Genomic DNA, 21063 nt, shown 5'->3' on the forward strand with positions numbered 1-21063 from the left:
GTCATTCTTATGTGATTACACATTGCTGTCCTCACAAACGGACCACACAGAACAGCTAAATCCCCAAACCCTGACCATCACACGTGTGGCTCCTAACACACTTCTGCTGCTGAGAGCTCAAACTCAGCCTCTAACAGCACAGCATCGCACTGCTCGCTAATCATGATTAATATCGGAAATTACATCCAGTGTCGCCGACTGTTCCACACGCTCATTTTGCACATTTGGATTTAGCCTTTAAAATAATGGTTTAATTGGCTGATTGATCTCTCTTGTTGAGCGCCAGCTGCGACGACTGACGAGTAATCAATCAGCACGAGGCAAAACAATATTTAGTCTGCTTTTCTCTCCTCTTATCTTATTTTGTCTGAAAGACGTGAGAGTCTAATCGTCTGCGTTGATCAAATTACGCCGTGTTGTGGAATGAATAGAGAGCGAGGAAGCGTTTGTTGTTGAGAGCGTCCCTCGGCGCATGCAGATTTAATGAGTGTTTAGAGGAGGCTTCCAGGGAGCTGTTGGCAAATTACCTGCTCATTATACCGGGTCACTGCAAGTCATTTAAGTAAAGGTGAAAATTAAATGACCTTGACAACAGCTAAGAGCTAATTACAAACAAGAGCATTAAGGCAGTCTGACATCATTTGGCGTCTGAAGGGACTGTAATGTCTGACTGTGATCTCAGTCTCTACACTTTATACTGGACACAGAGTTCATTAAACAGATCTGCTCAGATATGAGGTCAAGAACTGCTTCATTCAGTCCTCAGTCTCCAGCAGACCGGCCCAACAACAGCTGCAAACCTCCATCCAACCATCACACACACACACACACACACACACACACAACACCCCCACACACACACACACCCACCACCACAACACACACACACACACACACACACACACACACACACACACACACACACACACACACACACACACACACAAACAAACACTCAAACACACACACACACCCTGACCTGTCTCACTACAGACTGAAGAACTGCTATTACAGTTTTTTGCAACTGCTTACACGTATTTTCAAAACTTTGCTTCTTTGAACTGCACACAAAAAATGCCTCACATCTCTAGCAAAATTAAGCACTGCATTCAAAATATCACAAACACATCTCAAAAGCAAACATTTGCAAACACCTTTGCCATAATATTAATTCCTGTTAGATTTTTGTCTGTTACGCAGAAAATTGTGTGTTGTGTTTTGCAAAAAGTGTTTTATGAAATTGAAGGGTTAGTCAAACGCTGAGTATTAGTGTATGGTTTTGCAGATTTGGTGTGTGCTTCTGCTGTTTGAGTGTCAGCTTTCAGAAACTGTGTGACAAGTAAAGTTCCCTTTCAGTCGGTCACTCTCGATGTCACGAATTTGGATCTCACTTAGAGAGACCAATCCACTTCGAGTGTAAACTAAAAAAGCCAATGTACATTGGCATGTGATTATTGCATCCAGCTGTCGCTGATCACAGCGCGAGTATAAGTAGACAGCTGGTGCAGCGCATATTCAGCTTTTTGCTTCGGAGCCGAACGGTCTCATTGTGCTTCTTGATCTTCTGCTTCAGTGAAACTACAAGTTCGAGTACAAGCACGCTCTTAGGAAGCTCTCGTGCTGGTGGTACGGTGCTTCAGCGGCGGTGGTTCTTCCTGTGTCGAGTGGGTTGCACACATCAAGCTTCACACATCAGCGTCGGGCTCGAGAGGAAACCTCCACCACATCCCGAACCCTCGAGGCTGGACGATTGGTTTCTCGGAGTGGCTCGTGCTGGTTCTCAGGGCCCCACTCCAGTGCCGTTCTTACCGGAGGTGCATGATGAGCTCACTGGGTCGTGGAAGGCACCTTTCACTGCCAGAAACCGCCCCAGTGGTTCATCCTGCCTCACCACCCTTGATGGTGGCACAGCACGGGGGTACACGGAAGGTTGCGATGCAATTGTGTCCAAATGCCACTACCAAAGGGCGGGGCAAGCCATTACTCCCCTCCCGGGCCTGTAGACACTCAACTGGGAAAAGAGCAAACTCTCCCCGACGCAGAGGATCGAACCGTCAGGCTCGGCTATGCGATTCAGTTCACCACCGCCCCAGTGGTTCATCCTCCCTCACCACCCTTGATGGCGGGGCAGCGCGGGGATATAAGGAAGTCCCTCCGGTGGAGCGGTCGGTTGCGATGCAATTGTGTCCAAATACCGCTGCCACCTGTCAGGGCAAGCCGTCGCTCCCCTCCCGGGCCTGTAGGTACTCGTTGGCCCTGACCGGCAGTGCTTATGTTGCCTGCAGAGAAGCTGCCTCTGCCCTACACGCCATGGCGTTGTTGCAGGTTCATCAGGCCAAGGCACTGAAGGACCTGCACGAGGGTGGTCACGACCCAGAAGTTGTCAAAGAACTCCGTACCGCTACTGATCTCGCACTACGAGCAACGAAGGTCACTGCGCGGACTCTGGGCCGTGCGATGTCCACTATGGTGGTCCAGGAGCGCCATCTCTGGCTGTGTCTGGCCAACATGCGCGAGACAGACACGACACAATTCTTGAACGCCCCCGTGTCCCAGACCGGCCTGTTCGGCGACGCAGTGGAGAACTTCGCCCAGCAGTTCTCCACTGCCCAGAAGCAGACTGAGGCCATTAGGCACATCCTGCCCCGGCGTGCAGCTGCTGCCGCCACCCAGCCGCCGGCGGCAGTGCCTCAGCCTGCTCATCGCCGAGGGCGGCCCCCTGCCGCCACCCCCGCTCCCGTGCAGCATACGCAGCAGCCTCCAGCAAAGCAGCATCGTGGAACCGGTCGCAGGGCAGCCGCCCTGCCCATCCAGGCCCCCGCCAAACCTGGCGGCAAGTGCAAGAGCACACTTTGATCTGGAAGTTTGAGGTTTGCACAAGTTGGTGTGTAGTTTTGAGGGTGTGTTTATAGTTGTGAGAAAATGGTGAATTGTGTGTTGGCAATCAAGAAAAACTGTAAAAAGCGCACTTGTTAAAAGTCTCACTTTAATACACTTAAGTGGTCTTTTATTTCATTAATATTATATCATCTGCAAGTACAGTATTTTAAATATATAATTGTAGCATTTGAAGTACACTACAAGTGCACATTCCATACAATTATGTGCACTTCTTTTTCACAAAAGACTACATAACATCAGTATATAATTTAGGAAAATATTTCTGTATTATAATGCCAAAATTTCACGCGTTACAGCTGAGAGTTAAATGAATGGTCGCGCCCTGCGCAGCGCTGGATGTTTGCTGGCGGTCGAGCTCGCTGTGTCTGTGGACTTCAACATTTAAACATTGGAAACTCTCTCTTTCCTCCGCCATCTCTGTGCCCTTCTTCACTTCTTCAGCCGGTCATTTTATCGCCCCAGCTCCACTCACATGACATCTGGCATTGGTTTATTTAACTAAAGACACTATATATGATTGACTATTTCCAGGAAAGGAAAATAACAATAAGCACACAGAACATAACTGCGTTGCATGTGCCCTGAACAGATGGTCCATCACAAACAGCCCGCACACTACTTTCCACCACAATTAATCGTAATAACAGAAATGCCTAAACACTCCTCGCCTCAGAGGCAGCGGTGCTTTTTTCCCATCATGCTTTCATGGCAGGGTTATGAATGAGGGCTGAACATTCGGCCTTGGGCACTCAGAAATGTTGCTCTCTGTCCGCCCGACATAAACGCTCAAAGTGACAAACGGCGGTAAGACAGGAATGCATGCATGTGCACAGGACTCCTCTGACCCCGGCCTCGCTTGCCTGACAGAGACGGAAAACCCTGAAGTGTGCCAGTCAACGCCACTTAATGAATCCTGAAATGCATCTTGGCACAGGATGCTGAATTTATTTATTGCTGTACAGTAACTGACAGTATATTCCAATGTGTGTTTACTGTATATTCAGTTGTTTGGTTTTTGAACTTTTCTCTTCTAGTGCTTTTCATCTACTGTAAGATCTCTTTACAGTAGTGTAGTGAAAGTAAACTTTTCTTACAGCTACAGATACAGCTGACTTTTACTGTATGTGCACCACTCTATTTATGCTGCGTACTAAAAGGAGGTTTTTGTAACAGTGTTTTGAATTGATCTCACTAGTGTCCTCCAATCAGTGTATTTGACAGGTTTGTGTGTCATCTGAGGCCAAAGATTAGATTCTGACAAGAGAATATGTTTTTGACTAAAATGTTTGACTTTGATCTGGACGTTTGAGGTTTGCACAAGTTAGTGTGTAGTTTTGAGGTTGTGAGAAAATGGTAAATTGTTTCATGAATTGTGTGTAAACTGTAAATGATCGTCTGCTCTCAGGGGTTTGTCTGTGTCAGAAGAGCGGCATAATGGACACGCTAGACGGTCTGAGGCGCTGTCACTGTCTGTGTGCTTGTTCTCTGAGCTGTAGTGAACTGCAAACATACATCTCACCGCTGTTAGCAATGATTGTTCACCTCCATATGAACTGGCAAATCGGCATATTTATCCTTGAGATCGGGGTGTATTTATAAATCTGCACAAACAGACGTGAAGCGCTGAGTGCCTTTACTCTGCCTTTGTGTGGAATTTAAAGCACAAAACAAGACATCTCTCAGCAGTCTGTCATTATACTGAGTGCACTTTTCCTAGTGCACTATTCTTTCGTGTTCAGGTGTGTTGTTGGAAAGTACAGGAATCATGCAGGGCATCGGGTTCAATCTTGCCTATTTCTTGAGAAAATCTTATTAAAGTCAAAATGCATTGAAGATGTTTTGTTAGTATCCTACAGATTTTGAATAAAATGTAGAGTTCCATTCGCTGACAGCCATATAAACAAATACAGCAGTCTGATGATTCTGAAAGTTTAATTAAATGCAGTTTATGTTGTGTAAAATACAATATGCATTGAAAGGCTTCTTATATGTAATATGTCAAAATTCAAGACTGTAACGACAATGACTGTTTTAAACAGCAAAACAAATAGAAGTCACTACAGCAATAGTGCTCTCCTCTGCCATGATTATGGCCGTCCAACGAGGAAACTTGCATCCAAACGATCTCAAGGTTTCCCAGTCTTAAAAGCAACTTGAGAGGCCGTTCATGTCCAATTTCTGACTCGGAAAATGATCATTCTGATAACATGTGAAGGCAGCATGAATATTCACACCTGATCATGTTTGCTGACCTCATTCTTGATTCTGCACTCAGAGTGTCATCTAGATGTGAGGAGGAAAAGCTCTTCTCAGCAGGTTTTTGTTTTTGGTCTGACCTTCTGTTGTTCTGAAACTGCATGCATGTTTATTGCAAACCTACATCTGAGAAGGGTTTGGTTTCTGGAAGCGTGGCATGTTTTATGCAAACACAACGATCTCTCAGGTGAGCCTCAGGATTCACTCACTCGTGAAGAATCTGCCTCATGATGTCAGAGTTTTTCCTCATGCCTGAAATAGAGCCGTGTGGTTTGCATGAGCTATGTATGTTGGATGCGTGACTCACATGAAGTTGACGCAGCCGGTGCCGGGTGGAGGAGCGATCCAGATGAAGCTGAGGCTGGTGGAGGGCAGGTGACTGACGTGAGACGCCACCACACTGCACACAAACTGAGTCCCGAACTGCCTGTCTGACATCACCCCTGACAAACACACACATGAAGACAACAGAGTTTGACATGTGAGCTCATTGTAACTATTTGTGGAAATCAACACAATACAAGCGGTTTGCCTGCAAGATGGAAACGAAGACGTTTTTGCTTGCAAGTTGTTTTCCAGAAGGTATTACATTTATATTGATATGTGGAAGCAAGAGGTCATGTTAGTCCCAGCTGGGAAATGTTGTGGAAATGAACTATTTTGAATGAAGAATTCTTTTTTTTTCTCCATTCAAATGTATGACGTATGATTGTGAAACAAATGCATAAATCCTGCTATTTTTTTTATTCCTTTTTTGAGCACCAAAATGTGACCTGAATAAAACAAAGTCAGTGGTGTGTTTGTGCTACGGTTCCTGTAACACTTCTTTCTGAAAATGCTAAAAAGAAAAACAGAACGTCAAAATACAATTAATGAGGAAAAGAGAACACACACACACTCACACACACATGTTGGGTTTCCGTGTTTTATCGGTTCATTCCATATTCATAATGGTTTTTCTACTGTACAGACTGTGTTTTCTATCCTCTTACCCTAAACCTCTCACACAAAACTACAGGCCGTTTTTACATTCTCTAAACACTTCATTCTGTATGGTTTATAAGCTGTTTTCCTCGTGCAGAGCAAACAAATGTCCCCACAAGGTTAAGGATTTTGGATATCGCCATCTTTATGAGGACATTTTTTCCTCATAATCTGACAGCAAAATTTAGACTTTTTGCATATCCAGTTATTATCCAGATGGGTTTCTGAACGTTTGAACAGCAAAGAAAAAAAAGAAAAAAAAAAATTCAAATCTGACTCAAACCACATGTGGAGATGGTTTAAAATGCGATTTGAATGCGATTTTTACAGATGCATCTCAGTCTGGAAGCTCATGGCTGCTCAAATTGGATTTCAAGTTGTCTTTTGTGTCACTCTTAACATGACACACAACGATCACGTCAAAACCGGTGATGGAAATGCTATAAGTATTCATACAGTATTCAAACATCACAATATTTCAATTTCAATTTCAAACACTTTATTTGTCGCCTAGGGGCATTTCACAAGGTCAAATAGAGTAAACAATACACATAAGAGACATCACACATGATGTGCACAATATACGTATTAATAATCTGCTACAGGCAGATACTTAAAAAATATGTCTAAACCATTTCTGAGTGCAATCCAAATACCAAATATATAGCCGTCTCCTCCATCACAGAGTTTTTCTTGTGCGACAGGGCACTTGTTTGGAGAGCGAGATGATGCACCTCCAGTATTCCTGCATCTGTTTTGAAAGCCTCGTCACATTTGTATGTGCAGATAAATGGTAAATGTTACTGCATTATTGCATAATAAATTATTCAGTTAAAATTGCTCTTCTAATTGTTGGTTTAAGTCACGATAGACAGAGGATAGAGAACAGGCAGGATATGTCTGTGGCTAATTATAGCTGCCAAAATCTCACAATTCTGTTTCTGTATTTGTTTCAGACCCAAACCACTGTCGTGAAAAACACCCCTGATTAAATGGCATTGAAAACCGAGCGATACTGTGGTCCTGAAAAACTCAGACGTCTGTATTTCTTCAGTTCTTGGTGTTTAGTGAGGATGAGCTCATGTCAGTGTTAACAGGCCTCCGGTGTGCTGATATCATCACTCACTCGAGGAGAAAACTGATTGTTTCCATTTCATTTATGATGTCCAGAGTAAACTTCTCGCACAGGACTGAAATAATGACACCAGTCAAAGCATAAACAATGTGTGCATTTCCTTTCACATGCAGATAGAAAACTAGAGAGCCGTGGGCCGTGATTAATGGTCGAGCGACCTGCGATCTCCCACGGCCACCCACACTTGAGCTGAATAAAGTCTTCTGCCCTCCCACTTCCCTGCCTTCACGTACACACACACACACACACACTCACACTCGCTCGCACACACACACACACTCGCACACACACACACACACACACACACACACACACTCCGTTCAATATCCTCGTCTGAGATTTTCACTCCAAATGGCCTCTAAAACGAGAGGAAAGATGATTTGGCGCACAACAGATGGGCACGGGGTGGCACAGACTGGCACACATGATGCTCACTGCTGCTCATTAAAATGCAGATTCATAATTTCAACTCAACACATATTAGTAGAATAAAGCAGTCTGATTCATTACTGTTAACCTCAGTGTTGCTATATAGCAGCTCAAATCTATGGTTTTGGCAACACGTAACGAGTCATTGACAAACGTTTTCGAAAATGTGAAAACTAAACTTGTGAACGTGCACTGATCTCTAAACGAAAGTGTTTGTTCCTATCAGTAATTAAATACATTATTTAGTGTTTTCAATAGAAGTGTTGACAGTCTGTTGACACTGAAGGTTTGTAGGATGTTTGGTCATCTATCAAGTGTCACTTCAAGAAAAGAGGCTTTCTTCTCTCCATCCTGAAACCTCCTGCGCCACCCATGCGCCTCGTCTCCGACTCTGAAGTGTATAGCTTCCACTCGCTCAGAACCGGCTCGTCATCCATCATGCAACAGCAGGGTATGAATATTTATTAATCAAACATACAGTATGTGAACGGGCGGGTTAGTGAGATCTAGACTTGTCTGGCCTTCTCAGGCCTTCCTAGAAAGACATACGAAGAACATGACGTCGTTGATATAGTGTTGCGTTATATGGAATCGCTGGCCAAAAGTCACTTTGTTCCCCTGAGAAACTGACCCGGGGTCAGAAACTGGAGGTCCAGAAGCTTCTCGATCACTTGGCAACCCTTCCTTGCTTTGCCATTGGTCCATTTCATAATCTGCCAATCATCCTACACTGCCATTGTCATGGCGATGACAGAAGTGCTCTTTGTGTTGCCAGGAAGAAGCTGTGTGCCCGACTCAGAGACGCAGGAGCCCGGGGCCGAGGGAGTGGGGGCCGACACAATGCAGAGAGGATTATTGGCCAGAAGACAATTCAGCCACCTGGGAGAATCTGTGTGTGTGTGTCTATAATCAGCAATCATATTTATTCACTGCTGCATACATGCACTGAACTACGGCTGAGGCCCTTTGCACTGCAGTTGTTTTGCTCTTGATCTTTTCACTTTCTGAATGTTGAACTGTGGACTTGGATCTGCACCAGCCGCCCAATGAGCCGTGATACCATAGAAATACAGCAGAAATGAGTGAAGGGTTTTCTGTGTTGGACTGGCCATCTGGAGCAGATCCCAGTGACTCTGAAAAAAAAAATCTACAGCATTCTGTTTGATACCAGTAGTGTAGTCTCTAACGTGACCTTCGCAATCATTAAGTATCGTTATCATTACTGTTACCACACACAAACATCTGCTGCAGCTGTGAGGTGACCTCTGACCCATGACCTTTAACCCCAACCAGTGCTGGGTCAATCATGATTTGTCTTTGCACCAAAAATGATGTTGTGATGCGTGTAGATCAATAGTTCATTATACCGCAGTTAATTCGGGTCATTTAATTTCATTTGCTGCTGTCTCGCATCCCATCATCCCATCGGTCTCTGTATCACAAAATAATCAGCCTTACTATGCCTTCAACACAAGTTACTCAAAATGTGTAAAAGCAACAACAGAGCCGAAATGGAAAATGACTAGCATCTTTTCCAGTCAAGGAACAAGTCGAGTCGCAAACCTTTGATAACGTGAAATCACATTTGTGGCTTAAGTCAAGTGGCTTTTAGACCTCCAAAGCAGAGTTGGTGTAAATTTCTTCTCTTCAGTAAAAATCTGTTTTGTTACTTTTTAAATGATGTGGAAACTTGGCTGGATACTTTGACTTCTAACTGATGACAGTAAGAAAAATACACTTACAGGTGATTCCAAAGCTCTTTGTTGTCTCGTCTCCCTTGAATCTCACTTTCTGTCCTCTCTTTCTCTCTTCAGCTGAAATGCCGTTACCTTTTGTCTGTCCATCCATATCCATGTCCATTCAGAAACTGTTTTGCAATGCTCAGAGCTGGATAGATTACTTACAAATTGTAGTTCGTTACTGATTCCAAATTACATGACAAATACTGTAGCTAGTAATATAATCCATTACATTACACATTTTAGGTAACATAATCAGACTATTTTTTGATTACTTTTAGATTACTTTTGACGTAACCCGTTTACAACATTGATTTAAATAGGATACTATTGTACCATATCGATATTAAAATGCAAAGAAAATATATTCCAGTCATTGTTATTAACAACATAAAGTGAATTAAGCATGACATTTTGTCAAGGTTTCCCAAACTGGGGTTTAGGAAGGAACTGCAGGGTGTTTGTGAGTTTAATGAAAAGCTAATAATTAATTAATTAAGTCATAAAAATGTAAAATAAAAAAAATCATTTTAATCAAAATAAAACACTTACTAAAAATGAAATATTGTGTTTACCTGGATGATATGTAGACGTTTTAGAAAGTACAATTTAAACGATGAAAAAGAATTAAGGAGAATCAATAAATTATGAATAATTTATTGCTATTGTGTGAATATATGTAACCCAAGTAATCAATAAAAAAGTAACTGTAGTCTGATTACAAGTATTTTAAAATGTAATCTAATTACAAATACTTAATTTTTGGAATCTGATTACGTAAACCAGATTACTTGTAACTACCCAGCACTGGCAATGCTTCTTTATCAGATTCATGTCTTCCACTGGTTTCCGCTCGCTTCTGCTCAGAATGGCTGTTTCGGTGACTTTCAGAAGGAATCGCGATCATAATAAAGTTGAGATGAAAGACAGGAGCAATGTCAAAAGTCAGCCGCGGCGCCAGAGGGCCTGTTCCGTCACGGACGCAGCTGAAGCTCTTTTGCCTCTCCTGGGAGGCATTAGCACTAATTTGAAGTTTAATTTGACGTGACTCCTCGGCTAATTGTGCGAGCTTGAAATGAATTAATCTGACTTGACTTGTGCTAATTTGCGACGGCTGCGACGCAGCGTTTCCTTCGGAGGCCGCAAACAAACAGGAGCGGCGTGGCTGGCGGAGACGTGTTGGAGACACGAGCGGCTGAGACAGGTGGGACATGGCCAGGCCTGGAGAACGCCTCGCGTCTGAAGCGTCTTCACCTCCGGGGCAGACGCGTGCCAGCAGCCGTGCAATTATGCAATTAACAAATCAGGGCCATGTTGCCAATAAGTGAAAAACTTATTTTTTTCCAACAACATTTGGGTCACTAGTGCCCTCATGGATGCCTTATATAAACTGGATGACAGGATGGGACGCTCGCGACGGATGGGCTTTTAGAAGCAGAAATTTAAGGACGGTTTTGCTTTCAACCGAGCCATTTAAAGCTTTGGAAAGTGCACCTCATTCCTCCTCCATTAGGAGCCTTTCTCAAGGGCTCTTATTCTGTTATCCTCAGAGGAACTTTAAAAATGTATCAAACAAGTGAAAGAGCATCCTAGAAAACATGTAGGTCTTTTCAGGCTTTACATAAAGAAAAGGGTTAAGTCAAAATGATAACTGAATAATAAATTATTATATGTATTTTATCTGCTCCATAAATAATTCTAGATACCTTATCCGCATTGTTTAAATGTGTAGAATCCACAGCTTGTTTTTCATCAACCGGTCAGAATTTACAGTTTTTGGGCCAGACAGAAACTGCACACAGACTGAATGTAATGTAAGTCTCTGTAAATCCACTCTCTGACAGCAGGTGGCGCTTATGGAGCAGCAGAATTACAGCTGTTTCCCGTAACCTCCGCGCACAAAGTAGCATTGCGATTAAAACACTACTTTATTAGGTACTACATGGAGTGAAGATGAAAGAAAAATGCCATCAAATCTTTTCTGAAGACAGTCAGAACCTTCAGAGGTACATTCATATAATTAATTAATTCATATATTCTTTTGAAACTTCACAGTATTCCTTTGAAAAATCACGGTAATCAAATATGTTTTTAGTGATAATTAAAATATGAAACGGTAATGCTAACCAATGGGGAATTTAATCATGATTTATCGCCAAACCAGTAATCGTTCCATCCCTGTATCCCACAATGCACCACAAAAACCAGTGAGCGATGATGTAAAAATTATTGTCGAGTACATCATTGGTATTTTATATCAATATTGAAACGACGGATTTTATGAGAATCTGTAGCAAGAGCTCAACACTGAGTGACAGATGCAGTAGAACAACAACAATTAATAAATATATTTTGATATCCAAACAGTACAATATTTATAAAACTTCATGAATAATTTGCTCCTAAGCTCAGGACACACTGACCCATGGGCGTAGAATATGTGGGGAACGCAGGGGACGTGTCCCCCCACTTTTAATAAAATGTAAATTTGTCCACCACATTTTCTCGGGCAGCTGTGTTCACATAGAGGTTTTCAAGGGCCAGTGTGAATACATCTAGATTTAAAGGGATAGTTCACCCAAAAATGAGAATTCTGTCATTAAATATTAGCAAATCGACTGGAAACAGTATTACCTTCATTAGTATCTGATGACCAGAAAGAGTTCATTAAAAATCACTACTCATTTTATAATATACGCACTCCACCCGATACTGCAGAGCTGCTTTTGTCGCTCGATGCTGAGAAGGCATTTGATCGGGTGGAGTGGGACTACCTCTTCTATAGCCTCAAAAAATGTGGATTCGGGACAAAGTTTATATCATGGATCCGAATTTTATAGTCTTCACCTGTAGCAGCAATTCGCACAAATAATAATCTCTCACCCTTCTTTTCACTAGAATGTGGGACCAGACAGGGCTGTGCCTTATCCCCTTGTTATTTGCATTGGTAATTGAGCCCCTAGCCATTGCAATAAGGAATGCTATTAATATTAAGGGTATACAGAGGTCTAAAGAGTCTGCCACAAATATTGACTTTACTGGATGCTTTTGGGAAAATATCAGGCTACAAAACTAATATTCAGAAAAGTGGCCTATCAACTCTGCTGCTAGACAGATCATCTTTAGCTCTTTACTATTTAAATTAACTAAAGATAAATTCAAATACCTAGGTATATGGATCACTAATAAGTACAAATATTTGTACAAAGCAAATTTCCCCCCACTGATGGATTCCGTTAAAAAAGACTTTGAACGTTGGAGCCCATTACCATTATCATTAGGAGGCAGAATAAATACTATAAAATGAATATTCTACCCAGATTCCTATATCTTTTCCAATGCATACCTATATTTTTGACGAAATCTTTTTTCTCACTATTAGACAAATTAATATCATCATTCATATGGAACAGGAAAAATGCGTGCATCCGCAAAAGTATTTTACAGCGACACAGAGAGCATGGAGAACTGTCTTTACCCAGCATTCAGTACTACCACTGGGCTGCTTATATCCGTGCAATGTTATATTATCAAATAATAGTGGTCCCAATTGGTTGTCTTTAGAAACTATGTCATGTCGACCGGCCTCTCTTCACGCCCTGCTCTGCTCAAAACTCCCACCACCCGAACCAATATACATTTTCTTCAAATCCAGTTGTGAAACATTCATTCAAAATATGGGCACAATTTAGAAGAAGTTTTGCACTCAAGGAATTATCAGTCTACGCTCCCATAATCACGTTTACCCCTTCTATTATGGATGAAACCTTTAATATTTGGTCTGTGAAAGGTCTTAGGACACTAAAAGATATGTTTATTGATGGAGACGTTGCATTATTCAGTCAAGTGAAAACGAAGTTCCAAATTCCTGACTCCCACATTTTTAGATTTCTTCAGCTTTGTAGCTTTGCGTCTTCCTCATTGAGCCACTATCCTTCGTTGCCTCCCTGTTCCCTTCTTGAGTGTATTATGGCCTCAGGGCCATATTCCAAAGGAGTCATTGGTAAAATTTATTCTGTAATCAATTCTCATAACCTGGAAGCCCTAGCTCAATTAAAAAGAAAATGTGAGGTGGAATTAGATATAGAACTCTCGGAAGACATGTGGCAGTCTGTCTTAAATCATATTTATTCATCTTCAATTTGTCTAAAACATAGAGAAATCAGTGAAATTAGCCAAATTCAAACAAATTTAGACCCTAACTGTGATAGGTGTGAAATTGTGCCAGCTACGCTATCTCACATGTTTTGGCTTTATCCAAAATTAAAAGACTTCTGGCAGTTAGTATTTATATTTCTCTCTGATACATTAAAGACAAGCAGTAAAGATACTGCTCAAATGGAAAGAAAAATCCCTCCAACCTTTAAGCAAAATTTTTTTTTTCCACATCAGAAAGCTCAAATGTATAATTGTGCAACAGGCATAATTGTTGTGGTTAGGGATGTTATCTAAAAAATGAAAAAAGATGTCTAACTGTATTATATGTCTCATGTTTGACAAAATATTCAATAAAAACACTTTGGAACAGAAATACATTTAATGTCTGCTCCTCTCTTACATTTAGTTATTGTGTCACTTAATTGCCCTGCATATATATATATATATTATTTGTATAAAATACAGCGGAAATCAGATACAGTACTTTTTTGCTACTCCCAGTTGATCCCTGACTTTATGTGTTACTTTAAGAAATAAATTAATTACAGCATGTTTCAGATAACGGCGGCACTAATGGCTATGAGTGTCTAGGCTCTATGTGTTTTACAGCACTGAGTTACAGAGATACATGTGTGTGTGTGTGAGTGTGCGTGTGAGTGTGTGTGTGTGTGTGTGTGTGCGTGTGTGTGTGAGTGTGTGTGTGTGTGTGTGCGTGTGCGTGTGCGTGTGAGTGTGTGTGTGCGTGTGCGTGTGCGTGTGCGTGTGTGTGTGTATGTGTGTGTGTGTGTGTGTGCGTGTGCGTGTGCGTGTGTGTGTGTGTGTGTGAGTGTGAGTGTGTGTGTGTGTGTGTGTGTGTGTGTGTGTGTGTGAGTGTGTGCGTGTGAGTGTGAGTGTGCGTAGCTGAGGGCCTGTCAGAGGAGTCAAAGAGCAGACTGATCACAGAGCTGCTGAGCTTTTGAAGTCTCTCAGGGACTGACAGCTCTTCAACCCCATGAGCGCGCGCACACACACACACACACACACACACACAATGTGAACCGAGAATGATGGAATAAAGCAGCATGCAAATGAAAGCAGAGAGAGTAAATTCAGGAAATGGCACCCACTCCTGCTTCACAAACACTCTCTGTTTTACTCCATTTTTTCTCCTTCACTTCATCCACTCCATTAATAATTTTTTTTATTCTTTTGTTTCTTTTCACTGGATGCGATATTCACCCTTTCAGAACCCTTTGGGAACAGATGGTGATAATGACATTGGAAGAAACTTCAACTTCCGGCAAAGAAGCTGCAGTGTGTAATTCAATCCGAAACGTAAGACTCTGCACATTTAGCATTCATTTGGGTGTGAAGATCCATTTAATCCAGTCAGTTATTTGTGTTAACATTCAGGTTCACTGGCAATAAATGAACCATTGTTAAAATGTTTTGTTTTCATTTGAACACATTTTGCAGGCACACAAACTCTGGGTTCACTTTGTTTAAAAGTCGAAACCTTTGCAAGATCTGCATCGCTGCTGCTTGGCATGTTTTCAATGCACACAAACACAGCAATCCTGCAGTGACCTCTCACGTACAGTACGGCTAAACGACTACAGATTGAGCACACCTCACATGAACAAAAACAACATACTGGCAGAGCTGTGAAGAAACCGATTACATCTGGATTACACGATCAGATTCCAAAAATCCACAACTCGTAATTACAGTTTATTACAGTTTATAATGATCATAATCAGATTACGGTTACTTTTTTATGGATTACATGATTACATAGTACTCACGATATGCAGAAAATCATTCCTAATTTATTGATTCTCCCTAATTCTCCTTTTTCTCTTTTAAATGTCACAGTCCTACTGTGTGTCATACCATTTAGCTACCATTTGACTATATTCACAATGTGGAATAGTCATGTACATGTCATGTATCTAAATTTATAATTTAGCTTTTTATCAACTCACAAACCCACTGCAGTTTTTGCATTAAGCTCAGTTTGGGAAGACCTAGTGATGCAATGTTAAAAAAAGGAATATATCTGCTTTCTCTTTGCTTTTTTATATCAGTATAGTACGTTTCATAGTAAGTTTAAAACAAGTTAGATAAAAGTAATCTAAAAGTAATCTAAAAAGTAGTCAGAATACATTACCTAAAACAAGTAACCTAGACTACGTTACTAACTAGTTTTCACTGTGTAATCTGTAATCAGTAATGAACCACAATCTACCCAGCTCTGCACACTGACATGTATCTCAAAAACGCATCGTTTACATTTCCGTCGAGGATGATAGAACAAGTCTTCCAGTGTCCGCATTTCTATTGTTCTTAACGTTTGTCCCAGCTCTCTTCCATCTGACATACATCAAAGTTAGTGTCACTGTGTCCTCATCATAAATCCAGCATTTGAGATCAGACGCCATCAGTCACAATGAAATAGAAACTGTAAAACTGAGTAAAGGTACGAGCACACACACTGTTTGACAAACAATCCTGCGTGTCTGGTAATAGTGCGATGTAACCCGCTCTGAACAAATAGCATGGAATTTTATTAATAAAGCCCAATCTGTAATGAGCCTAATTTACATAGAAAGGGGCGTGTTTGCATGGAAACGAATGTCAGTGTTTTAATTTACATACTAAACGAGCAGTTTATGCCTGCTTACACGAGATTGTGGATGATTACTGAATGAGACACAGTGTTTACGCTGGATAACTGTTTAATAATACTTCTCCCCTCAGTGTTCAGGGTCTTTTGTGATGGAGATGAAAAGTGTTGATAATGGTGCGAGGACCTTAATGATCTGCCTGGCAGTGAATGAGTGTATATGCTGCTGTCCGTCACTGACCCGTACCAGCCAGTACTGACGAGGTGAAAACAGTTTAATGATGAAAAACTACAAGAGGCCCTATCTATGGTCGACTGAACTTTTCACACTGGGCTGTGTCTGAAATCACTCATTCAATACACTCGTGTGTGTGTGTGTGTGTGTGTGAGAGTGAGAGAGTGAGAGAGCGAGAGCGAGAGTGTGTGTGTGCGTGTGTGTGTGAGAGTGTGTGTGTGTGAGAGTGTGTGTGAGTGAGAGAGTGAGAGAGCGAGAGCGAGTGTGTGCGTGTGTGTGTGAGAGTGTGTGTGTGTGTGTGTGTGTGTGTGTGAGTGAGAGTGTGTGTGTGAGTGAGAGAGTGAGAGAGAGAGAGCGAGAGTGTGTGTGTGTTTGTATAATGACAAAGGTATGACAGGTATTACAAGGAGAAGGTGACTTTTCAGGACATTACCCCATGTCCCCACTTTTCAAAACGCTTATAAATCACACAGAATGGAGTGTATTGAAAATCTGAAATAGCAGAAAGTCTCCTGTGAGGGGTAGGTTTAGGGGTAGGGTTGGTGTAGGGCAATAGAATATACGGTCTGTACAGTATAAAAACCACTACGCCTATGGAGAGTCCCCACAATTCACTTTTGTGTGTGAGTGTGTGTGTGTGTGTGTGTGCGTGTGTGTGTGTGTGTGTGTGTGTGTGTGCGTGTGTGTGTGTGTGTGTGAATTCACTTTTGTGTGTGAGTGTGTGTGTGTGTGTGTGTGCGTGTGTGTGTGTGTGTGTGTGTGTGTGTGCGTGTGAGTGTGTGTGTGTGTGTGAGTGTCTGCCTCTGATACAGTATCTGCACTGGCATCATCTCTCAGCATGACTTCTAAGCTGTGTTTAATTGTAACTCATTGAATCTGTAGAGGGCACAGAGACGACCTCAACAGAGAGCCAGTTTTCCCAAGCGGGACCGTAATGGAACTGCCGAGGATTCATTAGAACGTTATAGAAACATCAGTGCTGAGCTAAATTAACACATTCCCTTCTGAGATTAATTAAACTTGGCATAAAATGCCATTCAATTTATTTAATGGAGCTAACTGATCTTCTGAAAGCCAGACGCTGGTAAGTGGACGCTAGTCACCTGGATAGTCACCAACTACGCTTAATGCTTGGTCTATGAATATTAATAGATTACGTAGGCGGATGTTCCAGGAAGGTTGCCTAACAACGTCACCTAATTAATATTCATGAGTTCATGTCGTAATATCATAAGCAGCTTCAAAACTCACGTATTGAATGTTGAGTGTATTAATGCGCTGTTCTCACTAAAAGAGATTTGGAACAGTTTTTGTTATAAAATGCTCAGTGTAAATAAAAGGAAGTAAAAGTCAACAACACTTATTTCTGATAAATGAGAAAGAGCAAGGTCTTTACTATTTTCATTAATTCTCTCACTGTAAATAATAATCAGCCCCTAACAAAATCCTGCAGCTCTTCAACAAGTATACAAATGTTCTTCAAAGATGTACCGTGGAACTGCATCATCAGTAATATTCCATGTTGAATAATACATCCTCAATATCCGTTTGATTTCTAGACTTCACCATACGGTCTGGATTATGTGCATGTATCTGGATATTCTGTACCTGCTCCAACCTCTTTCAGACCCACTTTTAAGAATATAAAAGCCAACGATGTGCACATTACACAAGCTCTCACACCATACACATAGAGGAGAATATCAGTGCTTCTCAGAATCATTAAACAAGCCTCAAGCAATGCTCCAGTGCTTCAGTTCTGCTCTTATCTGACACATGATGTGCAGTACATTCACTCTCCTCCAGACCCTGTAATGTCTGCCCAGAATACTCACATAGACTCAAACCAGGTGATGAGTATTCGTTGACATAATTAGATTGTTCTCTTAATCTAATTTTAGATTCATTCAAGACTTACCGAAGCCAAAGGCTGGAGACGCAGGGATGGGAGACGACTGGACAGAAGTGGAGGTGTAGAGTCCGGTGACCAGCAGCCCATCGAAGTAAGTACTGGTGGAGATCGTCACTGCAGACACACACACAGAGAGAGAGAGGAGAGACAGAGGGTCAGAATTCACTGATTGATGACATCTGAGGAAAATCCAGCAAAAAATACTCCACAAGTTAATTGTGAGAGGCCTTTGGAAAAGTGCTTTGGTACTCAAAGTAAGAAAACAGTTAAATGGATTTTCCATCTTAAAGGTCTACTTTGTTATGGTTTGAGGGGAAATGCTCATGGTGCATGGGAAGAAATCTGGTCTGTGTTTCCCAGAAGCATCGTAAGCCTAAGTTGATCGTAGCTCCATTGGTTTCAATGGGTCCACAATGTACTTAAGCTTACGATGCTTTTGGGAAACGCAGCCCTGGTCAAAGTTAGTAGTAAATTTAGATCTTATTTGGACTGATTCAAACGGTAATTCATTTGGACTGGATGCTGCTAATGAACGAGACTCAAATCATCAGTGCGATCATTTGGGCTGGTCACTGAGCTAATTAGTCACAGAATCTGACCATTATTCTTCTTTTGGAGAAAAAATCACAAAATCCCACATTAGGTCAAGGAAGCAGTGCCTCTCTCACAAAAATCAAGATCTGAGTAAATAACGTACAGTACATAAATAAACCAAGCAAAAATTACAAAATTAATTTGTTCTAAAGTACACAGTCCAACAGGCAACAACAGCAGATGACGTTTGGGAAGAGGATGCGTCTCTGAGCTCATGGTGCTCTCTCTGAGGTCCTATAGTATTGAGCAAGTGACAGAAAATAGGTGTATGTCACATGAGAGAAGGCAACGCTTCAATCGTACCATGATCGGCTCATTAATCTGTCAATGCGATACAATGTTTACAAGTGGTCTGCAAATCCACATAAAAAGCATGAAATGGAAATGGAATATGATTTTACATTGGTTCCTCAAGTCCATCACTCACTACTCAGTTAACTACAATTTCAATTACCAGCACACATACGCTTCCCTAGTAAACGCATGCATTACTCCAAGCGTGTTTCTCATTGATTTGTACAAACTGAGGAACGAGACAAAATTAATGTCTGTAGTAATCAACAGGATGGCACAGATGTGGTCCAGAGACACCGAATGGAAAATAACCCAGAATCCTCCTGAAGTGCTGAGAGAGAGCAGATGTGTGTCCAGGAGGCGAACGCGACACCTCACCAGACGGCAGACGTCAAAAAGACATTTTCTCATGGTGAAGATGTCACTAAACACTGTGAGGAAATACATCTTAAAAGAGTGTGAGATTGACAGAAGAGGGGGAAAACAGACTACCTTGACATTCTGAGTCTGTAGAAACCAAACAACAGCAAACGTAACCAAGACACATGCAGTCATACTCAAAAACACACAAAAAAAATAATGCTGCTTAGTCAAAATTAAAATGAAAAAGAGCTAATGAAACACCATTCTTGAACATTTTCACAACTTCGTTTCATTGCATGCTTTTGTTTCTTTTGGATTTACAATGTAGCATTGCTGAAACTGGGCAGAGTGTTTTTTATCCTTGGCTTGGGAGAGTGAATGTTGAGGTTATGTGTTATTTTAATTATGTGTGTTTTTCAGCAACATGACAAAAGAGCAGACGTGTTTGTGCTGAATGTTCTGTTATGCTGGAGTTTCTTTAGGTTGAGGAGCGGAGCTTGTGCGGTTGAAGATGTGCTGTAAAAGTGCAGTAAAAGCTCTACGTTTAGTGAAAAGACAGAGTACTTCATGAATAGACTGGTAATTGTTGAGACAAGCATTTTTTTCTGACAAGAAACGTGGTTCAAAACCACAAGCCAACAGCAGATCCGCTCTGAAAGCCTGCTGCGGGTTTAACCAACTGTTTGATAAAATCCCAGACAGACAGATCATGAAATAGTCAAAGAAAATCATCATTGCTAATAATATTAGTTCTAGTTTGATTATTATTTTACAAAAACAAATTACTAGAGACTCTCACTATTTCTTTCTTTATGAGTACTCAAGGGAGAAGCGTGAGCACTCTGTGTGTGTAAGAGTGTGTGTAGTTTGTCTAGACATGGATACACTCCGGATTAAAAACATATTCCTCATTCCTGCCTCTCTCCCCCCATGCCAGCTTCAATAATTCATCCTCTTACTGTCAGTGTAATATCTAGTCCTCTCTCTCTCTCTCTCCATTTTCCCTTTTCTTGTTTTTAACTGCATTATTCCCTACCTCGCTTTCTAAACAAGTGCAACTCAGTACGTACAGATCAGGGTGAACGCTTTATATGCAGTTCATTCACATTAAGTCATGATATCAATGAGAGAAATACATCGTGAACATTTTATCAGTGCATGACAATTTCGGTATTTTCTTCATGCAAAGTTGTCGTACAGTTTCAGAAGACAGTGAATATAGCACACATAGTCGTACTGGCTGCATTTAAGGTGCTTTAATAGTATTTCTATTCTTTTTGGAGTTTAAAAATGCTTCAAAGATTTATGCAAATACAATATTGGCAAAATTTTTATTTTTGAGTGAACTATTCCTTTAAACGTCAAGAAAATGCACATGCACCTTGACAAATCCAGAGCCCAAAAAGCGTTCGCTCTCCTCACACGAGGCACCTCGGGCTCAAAGCATCGCTCCCTCAA

At 41.4% G+C, this 21063-nt stretch overlaps 1 protein-coding gene across 1 annotated transcript in view; it reads right to left on the reverse strand.

Annotated features, from left to right (window-relative positions):
* The window catches only part of LOC107567483 (reelin), a 147227-nt gene that overhangs the window by 94672 nt on the left and 31492 nt on the right, over nucleotides 1–21063 (reverse strand). The window contains exon 3 of the mRNA XM_016253178.1: nucleotides 5465–5600. Coding sequence (XP_016108664.1) covers nucleotides 5465–5600 — 136 coding nt within the window. The remainder of the gene's footprint in view (nucleotides 1–5464; nucleotides 5601–21063) is intronic.

Source organism: Sinocyclocheilus grahami, unplaced genomic scaffold (genome assembly GCF_001515645.1).
Source record: "Sinocyclocheilus grahami isolate Dianchi unplaced genomic scaffold, SAMN03320097.WGS_v1.1 scaffold1163.1, whole genome shotgun sequence".
In the NCBI taxonomy this organism is placed as follows: Eukaryota; Metazoa; Chordata; class Actinopteri; order Cypriniformes; family Cyprinidae; genus Sinocyclocheilus; species Sinocyclocheilus grahami.